We start from the raw sequence: 26301 nt of genomic DNA, 5'->3' as shown, positions 1-26301 counted from the left end.
TTGAGCAATCTTGGACAACCATTCAGAAATCCAGAGAAAAAACATGGCCTCCTTAATTAGAGGGTAGCTCTTTGAAGCTGTGATTCTGTCTCTTTGTTTTCCCCTCTGTTCACATCCCCATCCTTCATTCACATTAGGAAGCTGCTCTTCTTGGCCCCACGGCACACAATTCTTCCCTTATTTGGGGCCATATCATTCTGTAGTTGAGTTTGCTGGGTCTGTCAGGCCCATTTCCCTTCTTTTCTTCCCTCCTTCCCCCATTTATGAGTAAATTTAAGGCCAAGAAATTGACGTTCCTTTTTGGATTATCCCAGAACTTAGCATTGGTCCTAGGCCTTGGAGAATAAGCAGGGAAAGAACCATCGTAGAGGCATGAAACTGAATTGGACTATGCTTCAGAGCACTGAGGCCAGCGGGAAAACTTGGAAGAGAAAAGCTGTTAGCCACAGGTACTTTCCGAAGAGCCCGACTCTCATTATTTCCACCTGTTGTTCAATATACGGAGTCATTCTCCTTGGAATTCCACAGCCTCTCTAATATTTCCAGTTTCTTCCAGTCGATGCTTATTCTCATTTATAGATGAGATTTATCTCATTTCATAGGTGTCTTCTGAATTGAGTGTTTTGCCTCCATTAAAATCTCAGCAGGAAAATTGCAGCTGTTTCACAATGATGGTGTGTCTTCCTGCTGTGCCAGTGAGTGGGGCAGAAAGGAAAGGATCTACTCAGTAGTCAGCCTTTTTCCAGCTAAGTGTGGAGTGCAGAACCTTTTCAAGAGTAATGGATTAAACAGAAGTGGAAGCTACAAGCCAGGATGACTTGGCCACTCCTGAAAATGTTTTATCCCCTGTGGGCTGATTCACTGCTGTAATAAGCGATTGCATATTGAAAGGATCATTCTGGATTGTTCGAGTTGTTTTGAGTGAGTTGGTGATTTTGATTGCAGATGCCTCTTCCTCTACCACCTGGGTCAGACTCCAAAGTTAAGTCCAAGGTATCCTTTATGTTATAAGTAATTTTACATGTACACTGCAGAACTGTTTTCCTTCTTAGAAAAGTAATAACGTTCTTCATTTTCTGGTAGTCATAAAAACGACTCCATTCTTTTCTCACCCAGTTCCAGTATCTGCAAATGCTAATAACTCCCTGAGATTTCCGTACCAGGGCTATATGGAGGAATGCCGTCCACGTGGATACTGGAGGACTGCATATAACTGATCCAGGAGCTTAGTTTGGCCTCAGTCCTTAATAAATGTCTACTCCACAAAGAGCAACTCCAAATAAGTTAATGAGTAATGCGATATGAACTTTGCCATTTTGCCTGGTTTCAGTGAGGTGGCCCTCTGGTTTGAAGCAGATCGCCTCTCATTAATGATTTTCCCAAGATCTTGCAGAGCCTAGGGAAAGGGTTGGAGCATAAAAATATAACTCAATTAGTCCAAAAAAGTCAGCATGTTGAATAGAAGGCTCTCAGACCAATGGCTAGACTTCCAGGAGTGTTTGGGCACATGTAACCACAGTGATGGAATGCTCATCTCACAGCACTCCCAAAGGTATTCTTTTTTCACAATTTTAAGTTATTGCTTCTCTTTATTGTACACGATGTCCTATAAAGAAGATATATGTCCACAATTGAGCTTTGAAAGAGGACCATGGGGCTATTTCCATTTAAAGGGAACGAAGTCAAGCAGTAAATTTGCTGGTCACTCTTTTCATATGGACTGTATCTTAGCCAGCAGTTGGTCTTTGATGTCATAACAATAGCACTGGGCCACGGAGGCACAGGAGGATCCCTGTAACACGGAAACTGGTCCACATGCATTAAAATTTGGAAACAAGTCTGCAGGGTAGCACACATCAGGGAACACAGAGAGGGGGCTCCAGGGCTGTGGGTTGCCTTTCCCAGTGAAAAACGGCCATCTCTTCTTCACTATCTACCCCGCCTCCTTCATTTTTCACTAGATTTTTAATTGAAGTATGATAAACATACCAAAAACTGCACATATATAACTATATAGCTCAGTGGGATTTCACAAACTGAACATACCTGTGTAACCAACCCTCAGATCAAGATAGAGAACATTACCAGCACCCCAGATAGTCCCCTTGAATTTCCTTCTAGTCACTTCCTTGACGAGGGTAACCAGTGTCCTCCCTTCCAACAGCATAGATTAGTTTTTCCTGGTTACGAACTTTACATAAACAGAATTATCGGGCATGTACTCTTTTGTGCCTGACTTCTTCCCTCAACATTGCATTTGTGAAGTGGTACATGTTGTGTGTAGATGTCGTTTGTTCATTCCCAGTGTGTACACTTACTACTACTAACATCCATTCTACTGTTGATGGGCATTTCTGCCATTTCCAGTTTGGGGCTATTTTAAATAGTGCTTCTATGAGCATTCTTTTTCAGGCCTTTGAGTACATAAATAATACATTACTGTTGGGTATATACCCAGGGTGGGATTGCTGAGTCAGAAAGTATGTATATATTCTGTTTTAGTAGTTACTTTGGAAAAGCAATTTTTCGAAGTGTTTATAGTAATTCACATTCCCAATAGGTGCTCCATATTCTCACCAACACTTGGTATCTTCGGTTTTTTTAAAAAAAAATTTTTATTTTGCCATTCTGGTGGGATAATATAGTGATTTTATGTTTTTAGTGGTCACACATTTTTTCTAAAGTTATATTTTCCTTTCCATTTTAGCTGTCCACCAAGTCAGTGCTCAATTCTGTGACAGTCACTGAGTTAATAAGCTATTAAGATAGTTGGAAATGAGACTGGTCCCAACTCAACATTTGGGGTGCAAAGGAAGAAGAGAGAGGGCATTGTAGAACATACTTGAAATGTGAGACGCAGCCTATCAAAAACAATACAAAACAAAGGATAAAATTCACTCGGGATACAGGGCAGTCAGGGACTTGGGCAGTATAACAGTAAAAGATCTGGAACCAGAGTGGAGATATTAGCAATGTAATGCCGTAACTAAAAAAAGGAAATACGATACTACTCTAAACTATGGGAAAGATTGTCAAAACTCTGACCACTTGTTCCTCAGAAGACCTTGAGGAGATGGGCTTTGTGACACACTGAGGAACAGGAAAATCTGATTAGTCACAAAGAAGACATTCTTCTGGCCAGCAACAGTAATTAAAAAGCAGGATATACAAGTCACAGAACTTGTGGAATACCTGTCCCCAAGCATGTCCTGTTTCTCTTGCTATGTCTGGGAAAGGAAGGTAGGAAAGGGTGCCCCTTCATCAGGGAAAGTGGCTGCAGGCTTCAATTGTTAAAAGTCTGAGTGATGAATAACATATTTGCAGGTGCAGCTCCATCCCTACCACGGAGCACACGATTTTTAAGCAGAGAAACTGCACAAGGAAGACCATTCAGAAGGAAGACAGAAAGAGATGGACGTGCGTCTCTTGACTCAGAAACAGTCTTTGGTGGGTGGAATCCTGTGCTGACAGGGCAATCCATGGCTTTTCCCAGCACTAATTTCTCAGAGGCAGGCACCTCTGGGCCTCACCCTTCTCTTTGGCCCGACTCCAGCCCAGATCAGGCTGAGCAGCTCCACCACACAGTCCCAGGTGATGGCTGGGTCCCACTGGAAATGTGCAGCATATCCATGAGGCATCTGCTTCCCAGGACGTGGTCGCATGGTGGGCGAGGTGGGCAGGGGACTCTGTTTAACAAGGAAGCCAGCTGCTTCCCCAGTCTCTTCTCTTGAGCTCCTGCTGCTCTTGCCTTTTCTTCTTCCACATGGGAGAAGCAGCCAAGAATAGCCTTTCTAGAAGCATGAGGCAGAATGTGTGTCAGCCACATGGAGCCAGCCTGGATTGTGTTGGTTCTGCAAAGTTTCCCTCCACATGAGGTACTCAGAACAATCAGATGCTAAACTGTGATTTCCTGACATTGCTCTGCCTCGGTTTCTTCAGCTGCAAAATGGAGATAATCCCATTGGGCTATTATGAGAATTAAAGGAGTAAATACACATAAAGTCCTTGTAGCAGTGCCTGGCACAGAATGTATGCCCAGTGACAGCTTTTGTATCACCTTAATCAGTTTTGAAGATGAAGTTCAAAACTTAGTAGAATTATTCCTCTAGAATGTCTAGTCTTAGGTAAAGAAAATAAAATGTAGAGAGCTGAAGAGACTTGCCCAAGGTCACACAGATCTGTAATACCAACACCCATGAGTTAAACCATCCCTACGCACCAAGCACAGTCCTTACAACATTATAACCTCCCCGTGATGTAGCTATTATTATCCCATTTTACTGAACAGGACACAGAAGCATAGAGAAGTGTGAGACTTTTGCCTAAGGGCCCACACGAAAGTGAGAAGCAGAAGTGGAACTGAAATAAATCCAAAGCCCATGCCTTTCACCACTCTCTTGGGCCCTGTGACTTGTTTTGCCTGCTGGGATGCTAACGGGTGTGATCCAAGCAAAGACTGAAGTGTGCTTGTGCATGTGGGCTTGTCTTTCTGCACTTTTTCATCCCTATGAGAGAAATGCGTGGCAGATAGCCTGCTGGTTGCAGAAGAATGGGAGATGCCCTGAAGAAACCCAGACCCAACCCACAGCTTGGAGCCAAGCCAGTCTAGATCTCCCGAACCCCAGCAGACGCACAGCACCCACAGAGGGTGAGAATACATGCTTATTGTTGCAGGCCAGTGACTTTCGGGGTAGTTTGTTATACAGCCTAATTGGGCAATAGCTGAATAATACCTGACCTGTATTGAGTGCTTTCTGGGACTTGCAACTTGCAAGAAAAGCATGCATCTAGACCAGTGCTTCTCAAAGTGTAATATGCATACGACTAACCAGGGGCCCTTGTTAAAATGCAGATCCTGACTCAGGAGTTGTGAGTGGGGCCTGAGATTCTTATTTTCTAACAAGCTCCCAGGAGATGCTAATGCTGCTGTGCCACAGCCCGCACTCTGGCTGCAAGGGCCGAGATGTCATCCCAAGCTTCTCATCTGTATCTCTGGGCCACGGCTGCACGTGGCGAATAACAGGGCAGTGGATGGGCCACCTCATGTGTAAGGGGAGGACAGCCTTTGCTTTCCAGTGAGAATCCTGTGTGGGTTTCTAATAATCTGCACTTTCCTAATGTCTAGCATGGCCAGGAGGTCAGCCCATGTTAACGTTTCCTCAGCCCATTTCCTGGGCTAAGGACTAGAAACACCTAATGAGATCTCCCTTTTTTATTTTTGCTCTCTCTACTTCCTGGAATTTGTAGGTTTCCAGCAATAAACCTGGCTTCCAATTCATTTTGGGCTTATGACCAATACCAGATTTCCAAGTCACAATGTAATTGAGTCCCCAGGCAGGAGATACAAAATCTATTTCTGGTTTTCTTAATTTCCAGTCAGGCAGGGCATGGGGATGAGAAGATGAAGGGAGCAGTGGACAGCAGCTTAAGGAGAAAGCTGAGTCTTCTGTTGGGACACTTTTCCAACCCTGTATTCCTGGCCAGCACCTAACTTCCTTCCACCACCACCACCAGGACCACCACCATCATCACCACCATCACCTGGAGAATTGAGCCTCATGAAACTTTTGTACTTCAGGGATCCTGAAAAGATAGGAGAATTCTTTCCAAGGAGACAGTATCTTCTCTCCTTCCTTCAGTTTTTCATAATATATTGTAGATCACAGACCTATGTTTTAACTGTAGGAAAATATTATCCTGGGACTCAACTTCAAAATTGTTTGAAGTTTTCCAAAGGCATCCCTGGGGTTGTTGCAGGTCTTAAACATGTTATGTGAGTGCCTTAAAAAGATTGCCACAATTTCCTAATAAGCTAAACATACACTTACCATATAACCCAGCCATTCTGCTCCTAAGTATTCAGACAAGAGAAACGAAAGCAATGTTTAAGCAAAGACTTATACCCAAATATTCATAGCATCTTTATTTTAATAGGCCCAAATTGGAAACAACCTAAATACCCTTCAACAGGTAAATGGATAAGCATGTTGTATAGCTATACAATGGAATACTAATTGGCAATAAAAAGTAACAAACTCTTCACACACAAAACAACATGGATTAATCAAAAGCATTATGGGGAACAAAGAAGCCATATAGTATAATACTGTACATTCTGTATGATTCCACTTATATAAAAGTCTAGGAAACGCAAGAACTAATCTACAGTGACAGAAGGCAGATCAATGGTGGCCTGGAGATGGCTGAAGAATGAGAGAGGAATCACGAGGAAACTTTTGGAGACGGTGGATTTATTCAACATCTTTGATGGTAGTAATGGTTTCACAGGTGTCAAAACTTGTCAGATTGTTCATTTTAAATATGTACAGTTCACTGTATGTCAATTACACCTCAATAAAGCTGTATTTAAAAAAAAAACACAATTGCCACTTTCCCCCTCATTCTCTCCACATCCCTATCTCCAAGGGGTGGCTGGGAGCCAAGCCATGTTTTTTGCTTCATTGGCATTGGCATGAATATTCTATCTGGATGTCTGTGGGAGTAAATTAACACCTGGGTGGGCTATGACATCATTTCCAGCTTCCCTGCATCCTTCATATACATTCTAGCCACTCCTTGTTATTTTTGAAAATAGAGATGTGGTGTTCAGCAGTTAGCGGTCTATGGGATTTGAAGTCTACTTGCCTTTTCCAGGTCACTGCTATTGAACATCCGGGGACTGGGGTGCCCCAAAGTGTGAACCTGGCAGCCCAGGGCTCCAAACTTGAAGACAGACTCTCCTATTCCATTGGCCCTGTAGCACTATTCCTTCCAGGGCTACGGCAGTTTTCTCTCTTATGAAGGTACATCAGCCACAAACAGTGCTCTATGCAAGATGACTTGGTTTACTAAAATGTGCATGGGTCAGGCCAACAGGAAGAAATGGTAGTTAACCTACTGTTTTCACTTCTACTCAGTTTACAGAAACAACTTTCCAGTGACATATGATGTTCTGTGATTGGGGAGTTGATGTGAAGCTATATTTATCGAGGCACCTTGGCCTCTGCCTTTTTCAGGCATTAGATGACAATCCCACACACCTTTGAGGACTTCATATTGTCACTCATCTTACCACCTAAAATAGCAAACAAGCATGAGATCAGGGTCTCAGGAGAAAAATGACCAGTTACTTCTCTAAACACCTGGAATTTGTAGGCTTTGCCTAGGTCTGACCGTTCCCATCCCACAATTTTGGAATTCCCCTCTTTCCAGCTGCTCTGGGAGGGCATGGAGTAGCCTGTTTCTGTTGCTGCCCACAGCGCATCCCTTTCTGAGGCTAACAGACTTCATCTTTGTTAAGATGGTAAGAAGCAGCAGGTGCCTCATGGAAACTCTAACCTGTACCTTGCCTACCATTGCTACCTAGAGAAGTTGTCACTGTCCCCATGACTAACATTTGAGTAGTGCTTCGTTTAGTTTGGGTTCTCCGAGAAGCAAGTCCTGAGACAAGGAGCAAGCAGTATACCTAGGAAATGACCCTAGGAAACTCTGGTAGGGGAAGGGGAAAGAAGGCAGAGAAGGGAATGAGCAATAGGTTATGCAAGCAAGCCAGTGACCACAGTGGGCAATGAGTGCTTAGTCCCAAGAGGAACGCTGGGCACGAGCATGGTGGCTTTATAAGCCTTGCACTCCACTAACCACTGGACTGATATGCCCCAGAAAAAAACAAATGAAGCTTTGCATTGTGTATGTTCATGGCTTCTTACGAAGGTCTTATGGAAGGGGAAATACAGACAAGGTTTGTATAAAATGCCAAATGTGGGCCGGCCCGGTGGCTTGGCGGTTAGGTGTGCACATTCCGCTACTGGCGGCCCGGGGTTCGGATCCCGGGCTCGCACCGACGCGCCGCTTCTCCGGCCATGCTGAGGCCGCGTCCCACATACAGCAACTAGAAGGGTGTGCAACTATGACACACAACTATCTACTGGGGCTTTGGGGAAGAAAAAAGGAGGATTGGCAATAGACGTTAGCTCAGAGCCGGTCTTCCTCAGCAAAAAGAGGAGGATTAGCACGGATGTTAGCTCAGGGCTGATCTCCCTCACAACAACAACAACAACAACAAAAAAAATGCCAAATGTGATTTTTTTTTTCAGTAACACACTCCATCCCTGTTTCTTTAAACTCACTGCATATAATCCTAGGCACCAAACTGACACCCCATCCCATCCCTAAATAATCTTCTGTCTTTTGGGAGATGAGTACAGACAGAAGGACATCCTGAGTTATCACTGAAGAAAAAGGCTTAATCACCATCCTTTTCTTCATAAACCATAAAACCCTGAGCCAAGGGTTACAGAAGAAAGATGTTCTCAGAAGATGAGAGAGAAACAAGAGAACCACAGAAACCATTAAAACATTGTAAAAGAAGACCAATGAAGACAAGTTAAAGAAACTGAGGTAATTGAATCTGGAGAAGACAGAGGAACTATTAAATAATAATCTTCAAGTCCTGTATGAGATGTCTCTTGAAAGAGGGCAGTCACCTGCTTATGAATACTGGGAAGAAAAAAGCAAACATGAAATTAAGACACAGCATAAAAGATTTAAAGGATACATCAGAAGCAGAATGGTCACACATTGAAGGTTGTTTAACAGTTACTTGCATAACGTATAGAAGATGGTTGTGGGATTCTTTCCCTTGGAAGCTTTAAAACCAAAAATAGATTTTTCTTTACTGAATGGATAGTTCTCAGGACTTCTGGGGGTGTTCCGCAGCCTCAAAGACCAATGTCTTTTAGAACATGGCTGGAAGAGAATGAATGTAGGGGCTGAACAACTAATAGAATTTTCTTCTGATTTGTATACAGTAAAATAAAATTAGGAAATAAAACAATAGTGTTTTGGTTCAAGGTGATGAACTGAGTTTTTTTGTTTACTTCTTTTCCCTCTCCAAATTCTACTGCAAAGGCAGACGACACACAAAAATAAGTCCACCACAGAAGTGGAAAGCTGAGAGGGCGTCACCTACAGAAGAGGGAATGATTTCTGATGGATATGAAATAAATGGTAACCAACTAAAAGTGAAACACTACAGAGCTGAGAAAGTAAAAGAAAAATCTCTAAAAAAGTGAATTTCCCTAGATGTACTCCCATAGTAATATCAAGAACAGAGGCTGTGTCAGTTTCACTACTAGGTACTTAGTCACAAGGAATGAACATATATGTCTCCAGAAAGGCTTGTACAAGAAGTTAACATGGTCTTATTCATAACACCCAAAACATTGGAAACAACCCAAATGTCCATCATTGGGAGAATGGGTAAATAAATTGTGGTACAGTCATACAATGGAATACCACTTAGCAATAAAAAAAGAAAAATCTACTGATATACATGCCAACATAAGTGAATCTCAAAAATATTATGTTGAACAAAAGAAGCCAGACACACTCAAAAAATGCATACAGTATGATTCCATCTATATTAACATATGGAACAGGCAAACTAATCCATGGTGATAGAAGTCAGACATTGGTTGCCTCTGCAAGGAATGAATGCCTACAAAGGTGCACTAGAAGACTTTGTGGATGATGGGGATGTTCTACAACCTCATTTTGATAGTAGCTACATGGGTATATACAATTGTCAAAATGGAACTGGACCCTTATGATCCATTCATTTTACTGTATGTAAATTATTTATCATTTAAAAAAACTTAAAAAAATGCAAAGAGAGAGAGAGAAATAAAGCAGGAAGAGGAGGAGGCGGGGAGGAGGAAAGGGAAGAGAAGAGAAGAGGCCACAGAAGTTGGGGAAAAAGGTTGAGCACAGGAAACTGATTAAAGAGTAGAAGAGTTAGCATGGGGGTTGCAAAAGCTGGAAGATTGACCCAAGACATAAAACCCATTAGAAAAACAGAAAGAGATAAAAAATAGAGAAAAAATTAAGATACATGGAAGACAGGTCTTGAAATTCCAATACTAGTTTCAAACTCTAATAGGAGTTCCAGAAGGAGAGTACAGGGATATTGGAAACAAGCAAAGAAATTATTAAAAAAATTTTCTCAAGCTGAAGACAAACTTTGGCCTTCAGATTAAAACGGTCCACCAAGTGCTGCACATAACTAACAACTAAAGGCCTGAATCTAAACACAACCTGATGAAATTTCTGAACTTTATGAATAAAGAGAAAAATTCTAAAAGCTTCTAGTTTTTTAAAAAATCACCTACAAAGAAATAGCATCAGACTTTCACTGAAATACGAAATGGTGTAATAAAATTAGATTCTATCTTCAAAATTCCGAGAGGAAACAAGAAAGAATAGAGCTAACTGCCAAATTCACATTTAAGTGTGAGAACCAAATTAAAATACGTTTAAAAATTTAGGATCTCAGAGAGTTCACCCTTTGATAAAATTTTTCTGAAAGAACTTTTTGAAAATGTATTCCAGCAAAATAAAAGTGAAAACACGAGATTCAAGAAGCAGCGGCAGATGATAAAGAAATAAGTAAATCTATAGGTAAGTCTAAATAATTATTGCTGCTAAGAAATGATTCCTCAGACAGGTGTAATGAAAAAGAAAGAAGGAAAGAAAGAAGAAAAAAAGAAACAGAAAGAAAAAAGGAATAATCTAGCATTAAATATTCAGATAATGTGATTAAAATTTGAGAGATAGACAAAAGAGAGAAAAAGCATTTCAAAATCTTTTTTTGAGGGAGTTAGGTTATAAATACCAATTGATTCTCAGCATTGATAGAAAAGTAAGTTCAAATCTGTTTGTTGAAATGTTAAGAGTAACAGAAATAGAACATATAACGTTCAAAATGTGAGGGAAAATGATCAAAATAAATAATATCTAAATACTTATAAAATGTTTAAGAGTCAAGCTCTAATAAAGCACTTAGCATGCATTCAGTGTTTTAATCCTTACAACATTAGGAAATAGGTATTATATGTCTATTTTACAGATAAGGAAATTTAGACATAAAGAGGCTAACTCTCTTGCCAAAGGTCACACAAATAATAAGTTGGAGGGTGGGAGGCTTAATAAAAAAAAATGGAAATTTGAGAACACCAAATAAAATGGAATAAATATCTTCAAATCTATTAGTAATCACAATAAATATAAATGGGTTAAATTAATTGATGTATTGCATGGAAAAAGAAAACTTAGCTATTGGTTATTAATGAGAGACACTTAAATCAAAAAAGGCAGATAAAGTTTGAAAATAAAGGTTGGAAAATGACACCTAACAAACACCAAAAGAAAAAAAATAATAAAGCAGGAGTAGCAATATTACTATCAAAATAAAAAAAAATTCAAGACAAAAGTCAATAAAAAGATAAACAATTTCACCTTGATAGAAATATAACCCCCCAAAAGGATATTTTATGTCCTAATACCATGGATTCTAAACAAGTAAAGCAAAATTTATATGGGATAACAAGGAGACACAGACCAATCCACAACATTAGGGTAAGAATGCAACTAAGTTCGTGGTGACCATTTCGTAATGTATTTTTGTTGTTGTTTATAATTTATTTATTTATTTTATTGTGGTAACATTGGTTTATAACATTGTATAAATTTCAGGTCTACATACTTCTATTTCTGCATAGATTACGTCATGTTCACTATCCAAATACCTCATAATGTATTTAAATATCAAATCACTATGATGTACACCTAAAACTAATAGGCTACTGTATGTCAATTATACTTCAAAAAAAAAGTTCTTTGAGTAATCAGCAGATAAGTAGACAAAAAATAAACCAAGACTTGGAGGGTTTTCATAATATAATCAACAATCTTGATTTGATAGGTCTTATAAAGAGATATAAGACTGTACATCATAAATATGCAGTCATGAAATATTTGCAAAATATGCTTATACTATGTACAAACTTTATACTGATAAAGTTGAAATCCAGTTAAAATGTATGATATTCTGGGAAAATATAAATTATCAAAATTCACTAAAAAAAAGCTATATTATCTGAACAGACTATTGACCATGGAATGATGTAGAATGTTAATCAGAGATCTCAACTAAAGAAGTACCAAGCTCAAGAGGACTTTATGAGTGAATTCTAACAATCTCATAAGAAACAGATAATTCTTATTAAAGTGCTAAAATGAAAAACTGAAAAGTTTTACAACTCATGCCATGAAACTATAATGATACCACTACTGAAATGGTTACTGCTAGCTCTCATGCACAACCCAAGAAAGTTGTAAGCATGTGTTGCTAAGTATAGCTTTCCTAGATTCCAGAACTAACAAACTGGAGAATATAACAGCAATAAAATCCTATTCACAATAGCAATCAAACCTAGAAATTAACTTGTAAAAAGAAATGTGAAAAAAAAATGAAGAAAACTATAAAACTTTACTTGAGAAATAGATGCCTATACCATGTCCTGAACGGGAGGATTAAAAATTATAAAATTTTCAATTCTTCTCAACTAAACCAAAATATATATAAAGCAAATCCCATTAAAAATCTCAATGAATTTTTAAAGAAAATAATTATAAAGTCTATTTGAAACAAGACATTTTATAAGAATTTTTAAGAAAATATTTTTTAAAAATGAAAAGAAATTTGCCCTATTAAAACATACTACAAAGCTACATTAAATGAAACAGTGTGGTGTTTGTACATGAATAGACAAATGAAGGTCAAGAAACAGACATAGATATGTGAAAATTGTAATATGTGATAAAATTGGTATTTTGTATCAATGACTATAGAATGGAGGATTTAACAAATATAATAGTACAAATGACTATTCACTGGGATAAAACAAAAGTTTTATCTTTATCTTAAACCTTAAACCACAAATAACTTCAAAGTAGATTGTAGTTCTAAACAACAACGAAAAACCTACAAAACTGTTAGAACAAAATATATTTAAAGATTTTGACAATCTTTATTTGAGGAAAACTTTCTTAAGTAAGGCAAGAAAACCAAAAGTCATAGGGAAAGGATTCAGAGCTGATTACATTTAAAAAGGAAAGTTTCTGCATGGCCAAAGGCAGCATAAACAATGTTAAAAGATGAGGGCAGAATGGGTCCAAACATTTACAAAGTATATGAGACAAAAGGTCAATATGGTGGCTATTTTGCAAAGATGGCCACAATAATTCCTCCCACTCTGGTACACCCGCGCCTTTGCAGTGTTGCTTTGCTTGTCCTCCCATCAAGAGGAGTCTATTTCCTGTCCTCCAGAATCTGAACCCTCCCAGTGATTTGTTTGGCCAATAGAATGCAGCTGAAGTGATGCTGTGCAAGTTTGTCAAGAGGACTTGCAACGTCTGCTTTTACTCTTTTGCTGCTCTGAGTCCACCACGTGAAGACGTGGGCTAGCCTTCTTGAGGATGAAAGACTATGTGGAAAGACAGCCTAGGTGACAGCCAGCACCAAACATCAGACGTATGAGTGAGGTCGTCTTGGACCACTTAGCCCATGTCGAGTAAACACAAGGCTGTAGCCACATGAGTCATCCTAGGCGAGATCAGCAGAAGAACCACCTGGCTAAGTCCAGAGCAGGTTGCTGACACACAAACTCATGAGCAAATAAAATGTTGGTTGTTTTAAGCCACTAAGTTTTGGAGTGCTTTGTTATGTAGCAATAGCTAAGTGGGACAGTTATTCATAATTTATAAAGAATTCCAGGGATAAGAGCAAATGGCCTGCCTGGAAAATGGGCAGGCAAGTCACAAAACAAGAAACACAATGGCTGTTGACTTGAGTCAAAGCTGGAGGAGTCTTGTTGATGGACTGGAACCAGAACTTGGGCTCCACAGTCAGCGTGCCTGGGTCTGAATCCTGGCCCTGCCCCACCACAGCTGCGTGGCCTTGGGCAAGCTACTCAGATCTCTCCAGGCCTCAATTTCCTCATCTGTGAAATGGGTATATAAATGCTATCCATCCCATGGGGTCATTGTAAGGAACGTTACTTGTATTAAGTACAAATAAATGTTGCTTTTGCTTCTACTGCTATAAATAGCTCAGATGAACTCTTGAATCTGAAGCAGAGAGTACAAGAAGCTAAGCTGTTTTATTGAAGGAAAGGAGAGGGACAAAAGGTACTCATTTAAAGTACTCATAAAGATGGTAGTTAGGAGACAGAGAACAAAGACACTTTACACTTCAGAGTTTGGTTTGCTTTAATGTTATTGTAAAAATAATCGATCTGATGTTTTACAATACTTGCTTAAATCTCACTATCTTAATGAGTTCTAGCTTTATTAGTTAAAATCTGTAGAAATTCATGGTTCTAAATCTGACTGAGATTTAGTAGAGAGGCACTCATTTGAATTTCAAGTAAAAGAGATACCATTATTATTATTATTGCCCGTGGAGTCTATATTTTGGGATATTCTGTCTTCCAGACTGCTTTTATTTTTTATAATTGTTTTCTTACTATTATCAATCAAAGACATGAAAGAACTAATTTGAGTATCTGATCAACATGAGACAAACTTATTTCAAAGAGGAGAAAAGATTTCATTCAAAAGTGAAAAAGGTTGATGTTTCCATGCATTTTTATGCAGGTGTTGCAGACAACTGTACAATTTCTTATTAGATATTTTAAAACACAGCATTGAAAACAGTACAAAGACTAACATCATTATTTGCATGAGCCACATAACCAACAGAGATAGTATGCTCAAAGCATTTTACTGCCACCTCATAACAGCATACCTACAGTACAGGACAGTCACAGAGTCAAAAAATGTATCCCCCCAGTACGCTGAAACTACCAAAAAATCATGTTAGATCATGTTTATATGTTTGTGTGTGTATAATGTACCAACGTATGGGTATATGTACATATATATGTTCATATTTGGCACAATGAGACTGTCAAAGTGTGTTTGAAAATGTAAATTGTTAAAAGGCTTTCTTTCTCTTGTAGCCAGCATGATGACTTTACCAAGGTACAAATATTCTTCAAAGACTTTTACACTACTAAATAACAAAAACAAATTAAGCATCTTCTAGCAAGGCAACGTTGGGCAAGTTACCCAACCTCAGTTTTTTATATGAAACAGGGATAACTATCATACCTAATTCATAGGATTTTTGTGAGGATTTAACAAGTGAATATATGTAAAGTGCTAAGTGCAGTGCCTGACACATAAAAAGCGCTTGACAAATCTTAGCTGTTATTGTTGTTATTCTTACTGCTATTTTATTGGGTGTCCTTGAAATGTCAAAGCCACCAGATCTTAAATAAAGGTGTATCTCTTTAAATGATCCCAAATATACCACAATTTGGGTCAATTACCCACCATTGTGTATTTCTGACTTCAACTTCATATTTTAGAATGTTTTAAGTAGATATAACAACAAAAATAATGTTGTATAAGGATTGATTAACTTTCTGGTTGCAAAGAACGATTTTAGCAGCTTAAGATATCACAGAGCCCTCAAATTTAAATGGAGTTTAAGAAAGGTTAAGAATATCCAGTCAACAGAAAGAATACAGCGTCCATATTTTGTTTTCAAATACACCTGCTACTAGGCTTCACTTTCTGGGGCCTGAAAATGACAGACTAAGGCATGTCTTTTGCAGAGCTCCTCACTCGGCAGAACATACCCTCTCCATTTGAATCGTAATGTCTTTGGAGAGTCAGAGGGCCAAAGGAATAACTTTTAGTCAGGAAGAATATAAAACTTTTACAATAACAAATTACAAAAGAGAGTTAAAATTATGAACGAAACTGTTAAACTCATCATTCTGCTTGGGTAAGTGCCTCGAGTGGACAGATTAACTGAACACTATTACAGGATCAACTGAAGCTGGTGGATTAGCAGCTGCTAGGGACTCAAGATATTCCGAGGAGTGATACTCTTTCTAAATCCCCTATTTCTTCTGCTCTCTTGGGGCAGTTCTTCAGCCAAAGGCCCTTCTGAGAATTTAATCCACTTCCCCTCTGCCGTTGCCACTTCCACCAGCTGCTTCTCTCATTACCTTGCTGTTCAGGCGGAAAAGGCCAACCCCAGGTTATTCTAATGATAGCAAACACCTCATAAAGAAATCTGCCAAGTTTACTTTTCCATAGAACATCATTTTTTACAACTTTTCATGAGTCCACGAGGAAAGAAAGCATCATATATAAAATATGACTTCCAGAAATCTTGAAGATATTAAGAATTATTCCTACAGTGTCAGACTGGTGGGTGTACCTCAGTCTATAGAATGGCGGTAACTTCCATTCCCCAAAGGAATCCTGTCAGTCTGTCACTGTACCTGCTTTCCCACAGGAGAAGATAAGAGGACCCCACAAAGATAGGACATTTTCAGAAATGGCCCACATTTAAAAGAACTTGAGACTCTGGGATGTATACTTATCCATTGTTGGTTTTGTATTCGTTTGCAAGGATCAACCTTGCTTTAGTCTATAACACCCTGGCAGAGAGAAAATGTGGTGAAATTAATCAAGAATCTGGAATCTGTGAACTTTGGCAAGTTTCTTAACCTCTCTGTACCTCAGTTTTTGCATCTGTAAAGGGGGGATATTAACAGTATAGTACCTCATTAAATCAATTAAATTCTGTAAAGCACTTAAAACAGTAGCAGGTAGTAAGCACTGCGGAAGTATTTAAATGAATTCTTCTCTCCTTAACCGTGGAGTTTTTCGCAACAAATTACATAAAGATGTAAAAAATAAATTAGCAGGGGCAATGACTGTAAAGACCTTTGAGAACAATGAATAATGCTTATCTCGACATTGCAGAGTAAAGAGTTTTGGAGGGGCTCGTTTTAGGAGCCAGAAAATTCCCGCTGCTTCCTGGGAAAATCCCTGATGACTTCTACCCATGCCCCGTGTTGACAGTTGTCACACCCCCAGACCCAAGGAAAAGCGCTTTCCAAGGCAGCGGCAGGAAATCCCTACCTGGGCAATCCTTTATTCGGAAAGCAGAATTCACCTTGTGTCTGACGCCCACTACCCCCTCCCCAGTCGCGACCTACTCCCCTGTCTTAGAGCTGAACAGATCATCAGAATCCCATTCCTAAGGCGACCTTCAACAGGGGCAGAACGCTAGGAAGAAGTCTGTGCCGTATGTTTAAAAGCCCCAGGTAATCCCAGACAAGAGGCTTGACTCGGCACCCTGTGGGAGGCATGGGGACCGCGTGGGCGAAGAGAGCATGTCTGGCCGTTCTCCTCGACAAATTATTTCCTGACCTTTGGCATTGCTTTCTGAAGGGGCAGACTCCCTCGGGTTCTTTCTCTCAAACCCAGTTTGGGGATATCATCCTATAGTTAAAATCTGCTTCCGCTCCCCCTTCCCCCAGAATAACATTACTCAGCGTCTAAAGGGCAACCAAAGACTGGCAGCACCCCAAAGCAAACACAAACATACTCCACACTTCCTCCGCCCATCCCAAGCCTCGCACCCCCCGGCACCTGACCCGTGACAGACCTGGAGGAGGGGGTCTGCCAGACTTTGAAGCCGGGTCCAGCGTCCAGGCACATGCCCCCGCTCCGCCTCTGCCTGAGACAGGTTTTCCCGGCAAAACTGCTGCCAAAACAGTTGCTCTTTGGTGGGACGGGGGACCCGCCTCCTCGCGTCCGTCAGGCGCTAGCTCAGCACCCCGCCACCCGGGTCCCCGCTGCCACGCGCGCCCCTCGCCGGCGGCGCACTCACCTGCAGCTGGGTCCCGGTGGCGTTGCCCGCGGCCGCGTCGGGCCGGTCCGCGGCTCCCGAACCGCGCAGCACGGTGATGTGCAGCGTGAGCAGCAGCAGCCCCAGCAGTAGCAGCAGCTCGGCCGCCAGGCGCACCATCCTCTTGAGACGCGCGGCTTTAGGACCTGGCGCGGCGGGCGGCGGCGGCGGCGGCGGTGGCGGTGGCGCCGGGGGAGGAGGAGTCGGAGCCCGGGAGCCCGGCAGCGCGGCTCCCGCCTCGGCCACCGCCGGGGCCCCGCTCCCCGGGCCCGCAGGGCTGGCGCTGGGCGCGGCGGGGCGCGCCGGGCCGGGGAGCAGGAGCCACCGCCGCCGCCGCCGCCGCCGCCGCCTCCGCACCACGGCGGAGCCACGGCGGGGCCGGGGGCGTCCAAGCCGGCTGCTGAGCAAACCCCGGCGCTCCCCGGCGTCGGCGGCGGCGGGGACTGGGGGCTGCCCGGGACCCGGGCCGGGCCGGGGACCACCCTGCGGGCAGGGGGCAGCGGGGGCGGCGGCGGCGGGGCGGGCGCAGCCGAGCCCCCGAGTGCACATGGGCGCCCCAGATGTGGCCGCGGCGCCGCAGCTGGAGCGGGAGCGGCCGCCAGAGGAGCGCGGGGAGAAGGAGGAGGAGGAGGAGGAGGAGGAGGAGGAGGAGGAGGAGAAGGAGGAGGAGGGCTTCAGTGGCGGCCCGGAGTTACCTCCACGCTTGGCTCCCCCGCCCTTGCCGCCCGGAGCCACTCACCCGACGAGCCACCTCCCCTCCTCCCTGCGCTCCTTCGGGCCGCGGGCCGCGGGCCGCGCCGCCCTGCCGCCGAGTCCTAGGGTGAGCCGGCTCCAGATGGGGGCCCCGGGTACACGGGGTTTGTCACCGTTTGGAGGTGACCTGGGTGCCCCTCCGGGGTCCGCGTCCGCCTGCCGGGCTGTGCCAAGTGCGCGCCACCGCTGCCGAGGTCGCTGTGGCCGGCGAGGGCAGAGCCCTTGTGCGCACTGAGGCTCGGGACTGTGGGTGGGTGGGGGTGTCTGGGCGAGTTTAGAAACCTTTATTGACAAAGTGGAGTTGGGAGTTGTGGTGATGGAGAACGGAGGAGGCGCTGGACAAGCCAGGTGTCTGTCTGCGACTGTGCGCCCCTGCCTGAAGCTGTCGTGCGTGTGAATGAGGGGGGTGATAAAGTGTCGTTCCAGAAGAGCCTTGACACTTGCTTCTGGATGGTGGGCCGCCTCTCTCGGAGCACCGCTGCTTACGCGCCCGCGGCGCCCTGTAGAGCCTGGGAAGGGAGGCGAGTCGGATTCGCTGGGCGTCCGTCTGGTCCAGCGCGCAGGTGTCGCGGCGGGAAGCTGCAGGGGCGGGGTGTCCGCGGCTCAGAAGCGCAGAACGTAGGTGGGGCACTGGGGGTAAATCTCAGCTCAGGCAGTCGCGGGTCGGAGGGCTCATCCCGGAGGCGCTGTGCCCGGAGGGGACCTGGGGGCTGCCGTCGCACAGCCTCCGCTCCTGGGCCACCGCCTCATGACCGCGCTGCAGCCTCGGGCTCCCGCGCCCTGCTCATGCCTTGCAGGGGGCAGCTGGCGAGTAGAAGGGCTCCCGGGTCGAGCCGAGGGCGCGGGGTCCTCGCCTGGGATGCAAGAGAAAACGGGGTCCAGAGGAGGGTTCAGATCACCGCAGTGGCATCGCGCGTTTCCCTCCCTCTCGATCTTGCCCTGGCTCCAGCCTGCCCAAAGTGGCTCGGAGTGGCGGGCGCGCTGTAAGGCTCGGGTCTTTTATATTGCGCTTCCTCCGCCTCCCAGCCGATTTCCTCCTTCCCTCCTCTGTGCCCGCCCAGCTCTTCCCTCCCGGCCAGCCGAGCCCCCAGCCTAGGCATTCTCACACATCCATTTCGCAAATTTCCAAGCCCATCTCGCATCCTGGACTCCAATGCCGCCGGGATGGATCCTCCCGATTCTCTCTTGGTGACTGAAATTAAATAAACAAACAAACCTTTCTCGCCGACACGCCCCTCCCCCGCCCCGTGTCTGCCCTCCTCCTCCCGGTCCTACAAACTGAGGAAAGATTCTTAAATCAACCATCCTTCGGAGTTCACATCTTGGCGCAAAGCACCTCAGCCAAGTCTTACTCAAATTAAGACAAGAAACACTTTCATCATTCCGAAAGTTCCTCAGGTCACCGTGGCATTTTGCAGAATTTAAATAGCTGTGGTTAAGGAATGGTGTGCTGGTTGGGTTTATTTGTGTCAGGGCAAGGAAAGGCTAGCTGCCCCTTTAGAGTTGCCATGAGCATCTTTCAAGTTCTAACCAGCCATGGAGTCTTATTAATAAATTGGCAGCTTTTTATAAGGCACTCGATATCTTTTCCTTTTCAATATTTTTGGGGGGTGGGGAGAGAGGAGGGAGGAAGGGGAGATGTTTGGAGGGAGTGCTTGCTTTGGCGTTTTAGGTGGCCGGTCCTGTCAGGCATCTTATTGCAATCTCCAGCCTCTAAAATGCCAACAATTGTCAGCTGGAGAGATGGGGGAGAATCTGAAACAATAGACCTTTCGTGGTTCAGATGGGAGATCAAAGAGTGTTACCCCAGCAGCTTTCAGATCCCACAAGGATCCTCCTGTGTGTTTTCTAATTAGAATCACTCAGAAAGGAGGGGAGGGAGGGAGAATCAGCACATGGATGGAATATATAAATTAAGATAGCAAACAAGAATCCTGTAGCCAGAGAGAATTTAAGTCTGGCTCTAACCCTCACTTGTGCCAGATTGTGGTGTGGGCACACAGGGACAAACGACTTTCCTATTGCCTGAGGCAGGCTGGTCTAAATTAGAATCCAGGCGCTGCTGTGTCCTGCATTTTCATCACACACAGTCCCCACATGTGAGCCTCAACTGCTTCTCCTCTCATCTAAAATTAACGTTTTTGGATCCTAAGGAAAAATCACTTTTAAAAAACTCTGGAAAGAAATCCTTGCAGTGAGTGTAAATTCTTGTAAATTGGTAAAGGGAGAGTTGTAGATCAAAGTCGTTGTAAAAATTGTGAATTGAATTTTGGGGACAGAAGTCATTATAAAATGTTGAACAAATGTATGAATGAATCCTATTAAAATCCTTTCACGCTGTGAGATCCACATTCCAGGTGAGTCTGTGTTCTAGTAAGCACTCATAGCCAGTATTGATAGACGTCTGTGCTCTGTGACTGAAGTTGCAAACACGGCTGCCAGCAGTGCTCTGCTTTTGAGGAGTTAGGGAAAACTGGATTGCAGTTTTTGTGGAAAAAGAATTACAAATTTAATAGCCCAAACAAATTAAGTTTCAAGCACATCTATGAAATTGTACCAATAATTGATGAAAGTTTGAAAACTCCTGCTTCCTTCTTCAGAGTTCCCAGAGCACCTTAGTCATACCTTTATTATTGATCCCACTATGCTTTAGTAGAATGTGTCTGTTTGCATGTCTGCCTGCCCACCAGACCTGGATCACCTTTGTGGTAGAGCATTCCAGAGCACACCGCCCCACCCCCTCCAGTATCTAGTTTTCTTCTTCTTGAGTTCACAGCTAGGGAACACCTTCAAGCAACATTGGGTCTAGGTGGGACTGTAAAGAGCTGTTACTTCAAGGTCTGGCCATAAAACATCCCGAGTGATCATCTACACGCATTCTCTCCTTCCTTTCTACAGGGCAAAGGACTCTGGAGTGCAAGGAGCCCACATCTCTGACTTATTGCTCAAAGGAGAGCTATTGGACCAGGAATATCTGTATTTAACCTTTCACAGTGAGAAATAAAACTTTGTTGTTCAAAGCCACGGTGATTTTGGGATGTTTGCTACAACGACTGGTGTTACCCGTCCTGACAAGGACAATCTTCAAGACAGGGACACGTGCCTCATCATCGTTGTATTTCTAGAGCGGAGCACAATGCCAAGAGTGAGTAGTTGCTCAATCAGTGTTTGTTTAATGAATGTAACTAATGTGGTCTTTATATAGACCCAACTTAATAAATTAACTCTCCTTAGAGTGTTCCTCCTATAAGTGACTGACCTGTGAATATTAACTCTTCTGTCTCTTGATTGTACTATTCTCTTATAGACTTTGTCTTTTATTATTGGTCCATTTCTTTTGCAGATAAGCTTATTTGACTGGAATATTTGGAGAAAGTAAGAGAAATTGACAATAAGCCAGAATAGCTATAGTAAATATCATTGAGGAGAACCTTATAGTCTATTATGGTCAGGATTTTATTGTCTTTATTTTTTTTACTAAAAACCGTTGCAAGACAGCAAAGAGTTGTTTTAGTAATCGTAAAAAAAAAAAAACTTTTTATTATGGAAAATTTTAAATATATACAGAAATAAAGAGAATAGTATAATAAATCCTCACACACCCGTAATCCAGCTTCAACAAAACTCATGGCCAATCTTCTCTCATCTATATTCTCGTCTACTTCCTCCCTCTCGGATTATTTTGAATCAAATCCATAACATCATATCATTTCACTTGTACATATTTCAATATGTATCTCAAACAGGTAAAGGCTCAATTAAAAAAAATTAAACACATGCATACTGTATGTGAGGTGTAAAACAGATTAGAGAAGTCAAAACCAGAGACTTTTCCTGGGTGTAAGAATGATTAGCATTTAGGGATCGTGGTGGAGGCTGTTATGTGTTCACCAAAACATGTTTCCTCTTCTTTCTGAATATACTGGGAGAATACATTTCCCAATATCCTCTGCATTTAGATACAGCCATGTGACTGAGTTCTGGCCAATAGAATGTAGATGGAAGTGATGTGTGCCACTTCCATATTTAGCCCATAAAAGTTTCCTGTGTGTGCTTCTCTCTCTTTTCCCTCGTCTGCTGGCTGGATGTTTCTGCCCTGGGTGACTTTAGAGCAATGATCAGCCTGGATCCCTAGAGCAGAGCCCTCACCCACCCCCAACTCTGCCTAGAACACCCTTGCTGGGCTATTGTGTGATTGAGGAATAACTTTTAAAAATGTGTTAAGCCACTAAAATTTTGGAGTTTGTTACAGGAGCTTTCATTACCCTCGCTAATAGAGGGGGTAATGTTCTGAGAGGGAGGGGTAGCACATCTTTTCTTTTGAGAGCCAGATAGCAAATCTTTTTGTCTTTGTGGGCTACAGGGTCTCTGTCGCAACTATTCAACTCTGCCTTTGTAGTGGGAAAACAGTCAAAGACAATACGTGAACGATGGGTATGGCTGTGTTGTAATAAAACTTTGTGTACACAACCAGCAGCGGGACCACATGACTTAGTTTGCCAGTTCCTGTTCTAAGAGGCTGGCACACCTCACCACCTCATCTTAGGTGCCATATATGAAGAAATTATAGCAAAGTGGGGTCGGATGGATTCCACTTACTAGCCGTGTAACCTCTTGGACAAGTTATTTTACCTCTCTGAGTCTCAGATTCGTCATCTGTAAATTGGAGCTAAGAGTGCCTACTCCAGGGCTGTTGTGAAGTTCAATATCACTCCCCCAGTAGGGCAAGGTGAGTAGTTCTAGGTCTCCCTGTCTAACAGATGAAGGACTCCACAGTGTGTCCGTGAGCTCAGGGAACTTGTCTGTCTCGTTCACTTCCAAATTCACATTGTAGATGCTCCATAAGTATTTGTTCAATGGATGCAACTTTTTTAGAAAACTGCTGAAAACTGTAGCTGAAAGGAGTCTTAGAGGTAAACTCTAAGTCCTCCAGGAAACACAAACAAACAAAAAGCCCAAGTGTTATTCCATTAGAGTCCTTTGAACTGTGAAGGGGTCACAGTGCTCAGAAGTGAGAAAATCACCACTCTCAGAGGTTCAGAGGTGCTCTGAGGGCCTCCACCCCCTAAAGCAACAGCTAGGCTTGTGGGACACCTGGACTTTCAGCAACGTTCCGCTTCCTGATGCTCCAACACACACACACACAAAACGTGTTAAGACTGAGGGGTTGCTGTGGCTCTCTCCACTTCACCCTAAGAGCCCCTAAATGTACAAAGAACCCAAGAGACCACTGAGTGTGCGACCTTCTGTGGAGGTCGAGAAACTGCATGCAGAGTGAGGGCTGTCCTTCCCAGGCACAGGCTGGAGTGGTGGGGAAATAGGATTGGCTTCTTGAAAAGGTTCATGATAGTTCTTCCTTATGTGGCAGGCTCCTTTACTGCATCTCCAGCGCGACATTAAAATATGATGATGTCCTGTCTGTCCACTGACCTCTTCTGCAACAAGCTAGCCCTTGTAGCTCTCATCTGTATTTAAAAGAGACCCCTTTATTGCTTTTACTTGGCCATAATGATTTCTGTGAAAATTCTGGAAAGCAAAATAAAATCTCAGGGACATGTTATAGCTGGAGGAGAAAAGTACTTCATAATTACAAGGGTATATATTATCCATCAGATAAGTTTTTTTTAAACTTCTGACAAATAATTTCTAGGCAGGAAGAGAGCAAACTATTCAGTCAAAATTGAATTTCAGAGTCTAGATGTTGGAAGGGGCCCTTCGAGTTCATCCAGCTTCCTTTTACAGATGAGGAAACTGAGGCCCAGAGAATTAAATAGACATTTTCAATATTGCAGAGGGACTTAGTGGCAGCATCAGGTTTCCCAGTTCCAAGACCAATGCTTTTTCTATTTTTCAAGGTAAAACTTTTAAAAATTAAGGTGTGACATACATATGGAAAAGAGTATATCCTAAGTGTTTAGCTCAATGGAATTTTTACTACTCAGATCAAGAAATAGTATATTCTCAGCACCCCAGAAACCAATTACTCAAATGTTAACCGATATTCTGACTTCTATCACCAGACCTTTGAATTGTCTTTAAAAATATTAACATAAATTGAATTTTACAGTATATTCTATTTGGTATCTGGCTTCTTGTGCTATCTTCTATCCTTCTCTTCAACTTTTTATTTTGAAAAATTCCAAACCTATAGAAAAGTTGCAAGTATAATTGAATGAACACACATACATCCTAGTGGTAGGCTGCACAAATGACCACAGTTTTTCCTCCTCTATATCCAGGCCCTTTACAATGTGACATTGCAGCTTCTCCCATGGCACTGTGAAGGCATCCACCCCTTGACTCCATGCTGGCCTTGTGATTGGCTCTAACAAAATGCAGCACAGGTGAGGTTGTGCCCCTTCTAAGGTTAGGCTTCAAGAAGCCTCATATGGTTCCTCTCTTTTTCTGTGTCTGACTTGAGACTTTGCCACTGCCATGTGAATAAGCTAGGACTAGCCTGCTGGAGGAAAAGAGTCAGGGTCCTAGTCACCGCAGCCAGCAACCAGCTATCCTCAGAAGCAGAGACACCCAACTGACCTGCTGTCGATCACAGATACGTAAGGGAACATGACAGATCACAGGAACCAGCCAGGTGAGCCCAGCCTAGCACAATAATGAGCTAAATAAATGGTTGCTGTTGTGTGGGCGTCTTTCATATAGAAAAAGCCGCTCAATACAACCGTTCACCCCAAATATTTCAGCACGTAAAAGAGATTCTCTTACATCATGACAATATAATTATGCTCAGGACATTTACCATTGATGCAATAATATCTACTTTACAATCCATATTCAAAATTTTCTAATTATCCCTACAATATCCTTTATAACTATTTTTTTTTTCTATCCAGGATTCAGGTGAGAATCACTTACATTTAGTTGTCATTGTCGTGTCTCTTTATGTCTGTCTTGAACAGTCCTCATCTCCTCCCAATCCTCTTTTTCTTTTGGTCTTTCATGTCATTAACATTTTTAAAAAGTCTAGTCCAGTTGATTTTGCAGAATGACCTTCAGTTCATACTTCATGATTGTTTCTCCAGGATTAATTCCAGATTACCCACTTTGGGCAGGAACACTGCCAGGAAGATGTTGCGTTCCCCTCGGGGCATCTCATCACAGGGTCCACCATGCCGATTTGCCCAATAGTTGGAGAATCTCTTTCAGGATGCAGAGATCTTGGGTCATTTTCGTGAGGTTAAATGAGAAGAGTTTTTGATGGAGAATATGTTCGTTTGTTATATTTTTTGTATGTGGAAAGAGAAAACATGAGTTCATCTAATGTCCTGGGAACCTACTCCACTGTATTCTAAGTTGTGTGTCAACCTTGTCCAACCCCCTCAGGGCAATAGGCTGTAACTATATTAGGGTGTGACTTTCCTCTATAAATCAGTTATTTTTTTGTTTACTCTAATCAAAAGTCATTATCAATTCATTCTTAATAGTTTAGCCTCAAACATTTTTTCTTTGGTAGCAAGCCAGACTTGGTGTAAGACAAAGGAGCAATAAATTTGTTATTAATCACGATTGACTTCAGTGATTTAAAAATAATATATACCATAGCTTTATGATGCATTTTTAAAAAATACAAGGAATCTAAATTTACCTAAGGAAGTTAAAAAGAGCTCAGTCAAATGAAGAAAATCAAGTTGGAAATGTTAACTCTTTTTAACAACTAAAGAGTAGTTGAAATAATCAACAGCTCCAGGTGAGGTTATATCTGAAAGAAAACTAAAACTGGCAAATTTGCATTTAGAAGTGACCTTAATGACAGTGGTTCCTCAGCAGAGAAAGATCAAACCTGTGCCTCTAAGAAGCCATATCAGAGATGTCTCCACTCAAAATAGCTTTGCGACTGACTGGTTCTCACATCTTTACTAATAAACACAAGATCTCATCACCAATGCTTGTGGCAAGGATTTCACAATGACTGGGGG

At 42.6% G+C, this 26301-nt stretch overlaps 1 protein-coding gene and 1 long non-coding RNA gene across 5 annotated transcripts in view; one reads left to right on the top strand and one right to left on the bottom strand.

Annotated features, from left to right (window-relative positions):
• ISM1 (isthmin 1) overlaps positions 1-17958 on the bottom strand; it is an 85010-nt gene extending 67052 nt beyond the window's left edge. For 3 of the 4 annotated variants that reach the window (XR_015555651.1, XM_087445617.1, XM_087445619.1), the window contains exon 1: positions 17597-17782. Coding sequence is in view for 3 of the 4 variants with exons in the window: in XM_087445617.1 (XP_087301743.1) it covers positions 17597-17734 (138 nt within the window). In the remaining variant the exon portion in view is untranslated. Of the gene's footprint in view, positions 1-17596 lie in introns of all 4 variants that reach the window. The other variant, XM_004433747.3, reaches the window with a different exon arrangement.
• Positions 17959-20040: 2082 nt separating this feature from the next.
• LOC147914291 (uncharacterized) lies at positions 20041-25889 on the top strand. Its single transcript, XR_015555525.1, has 3 exons — positions 20041-21512; positions 24607-24711; positions 25408-25889. It is a non-coding gene; the product is annotated as an uncharacterized LOC147914291 (long non-coding RNA).
• Positions 25890-26301: the final 412 nt, after the last annotated feature.

Source organism: Ceratotherium simum, chromosome 21 (assembly GCF_057802395.1).
Source record: "Ceratotherium simum simum isolate JZ-2026a chromosome 21, ASM5780239v1, whole genome shotgun sequence".
Classification (NCBI taxonomy): Eukaryota; Metazoa; Chordata; class Mammalia; order Perissodactyla; family Rhinocerotidae; genus Ceratotherium; species Ceratotherium simum.
This window is presented reverse-complemented; position numbering and strand designations above follow the sequence as displayed.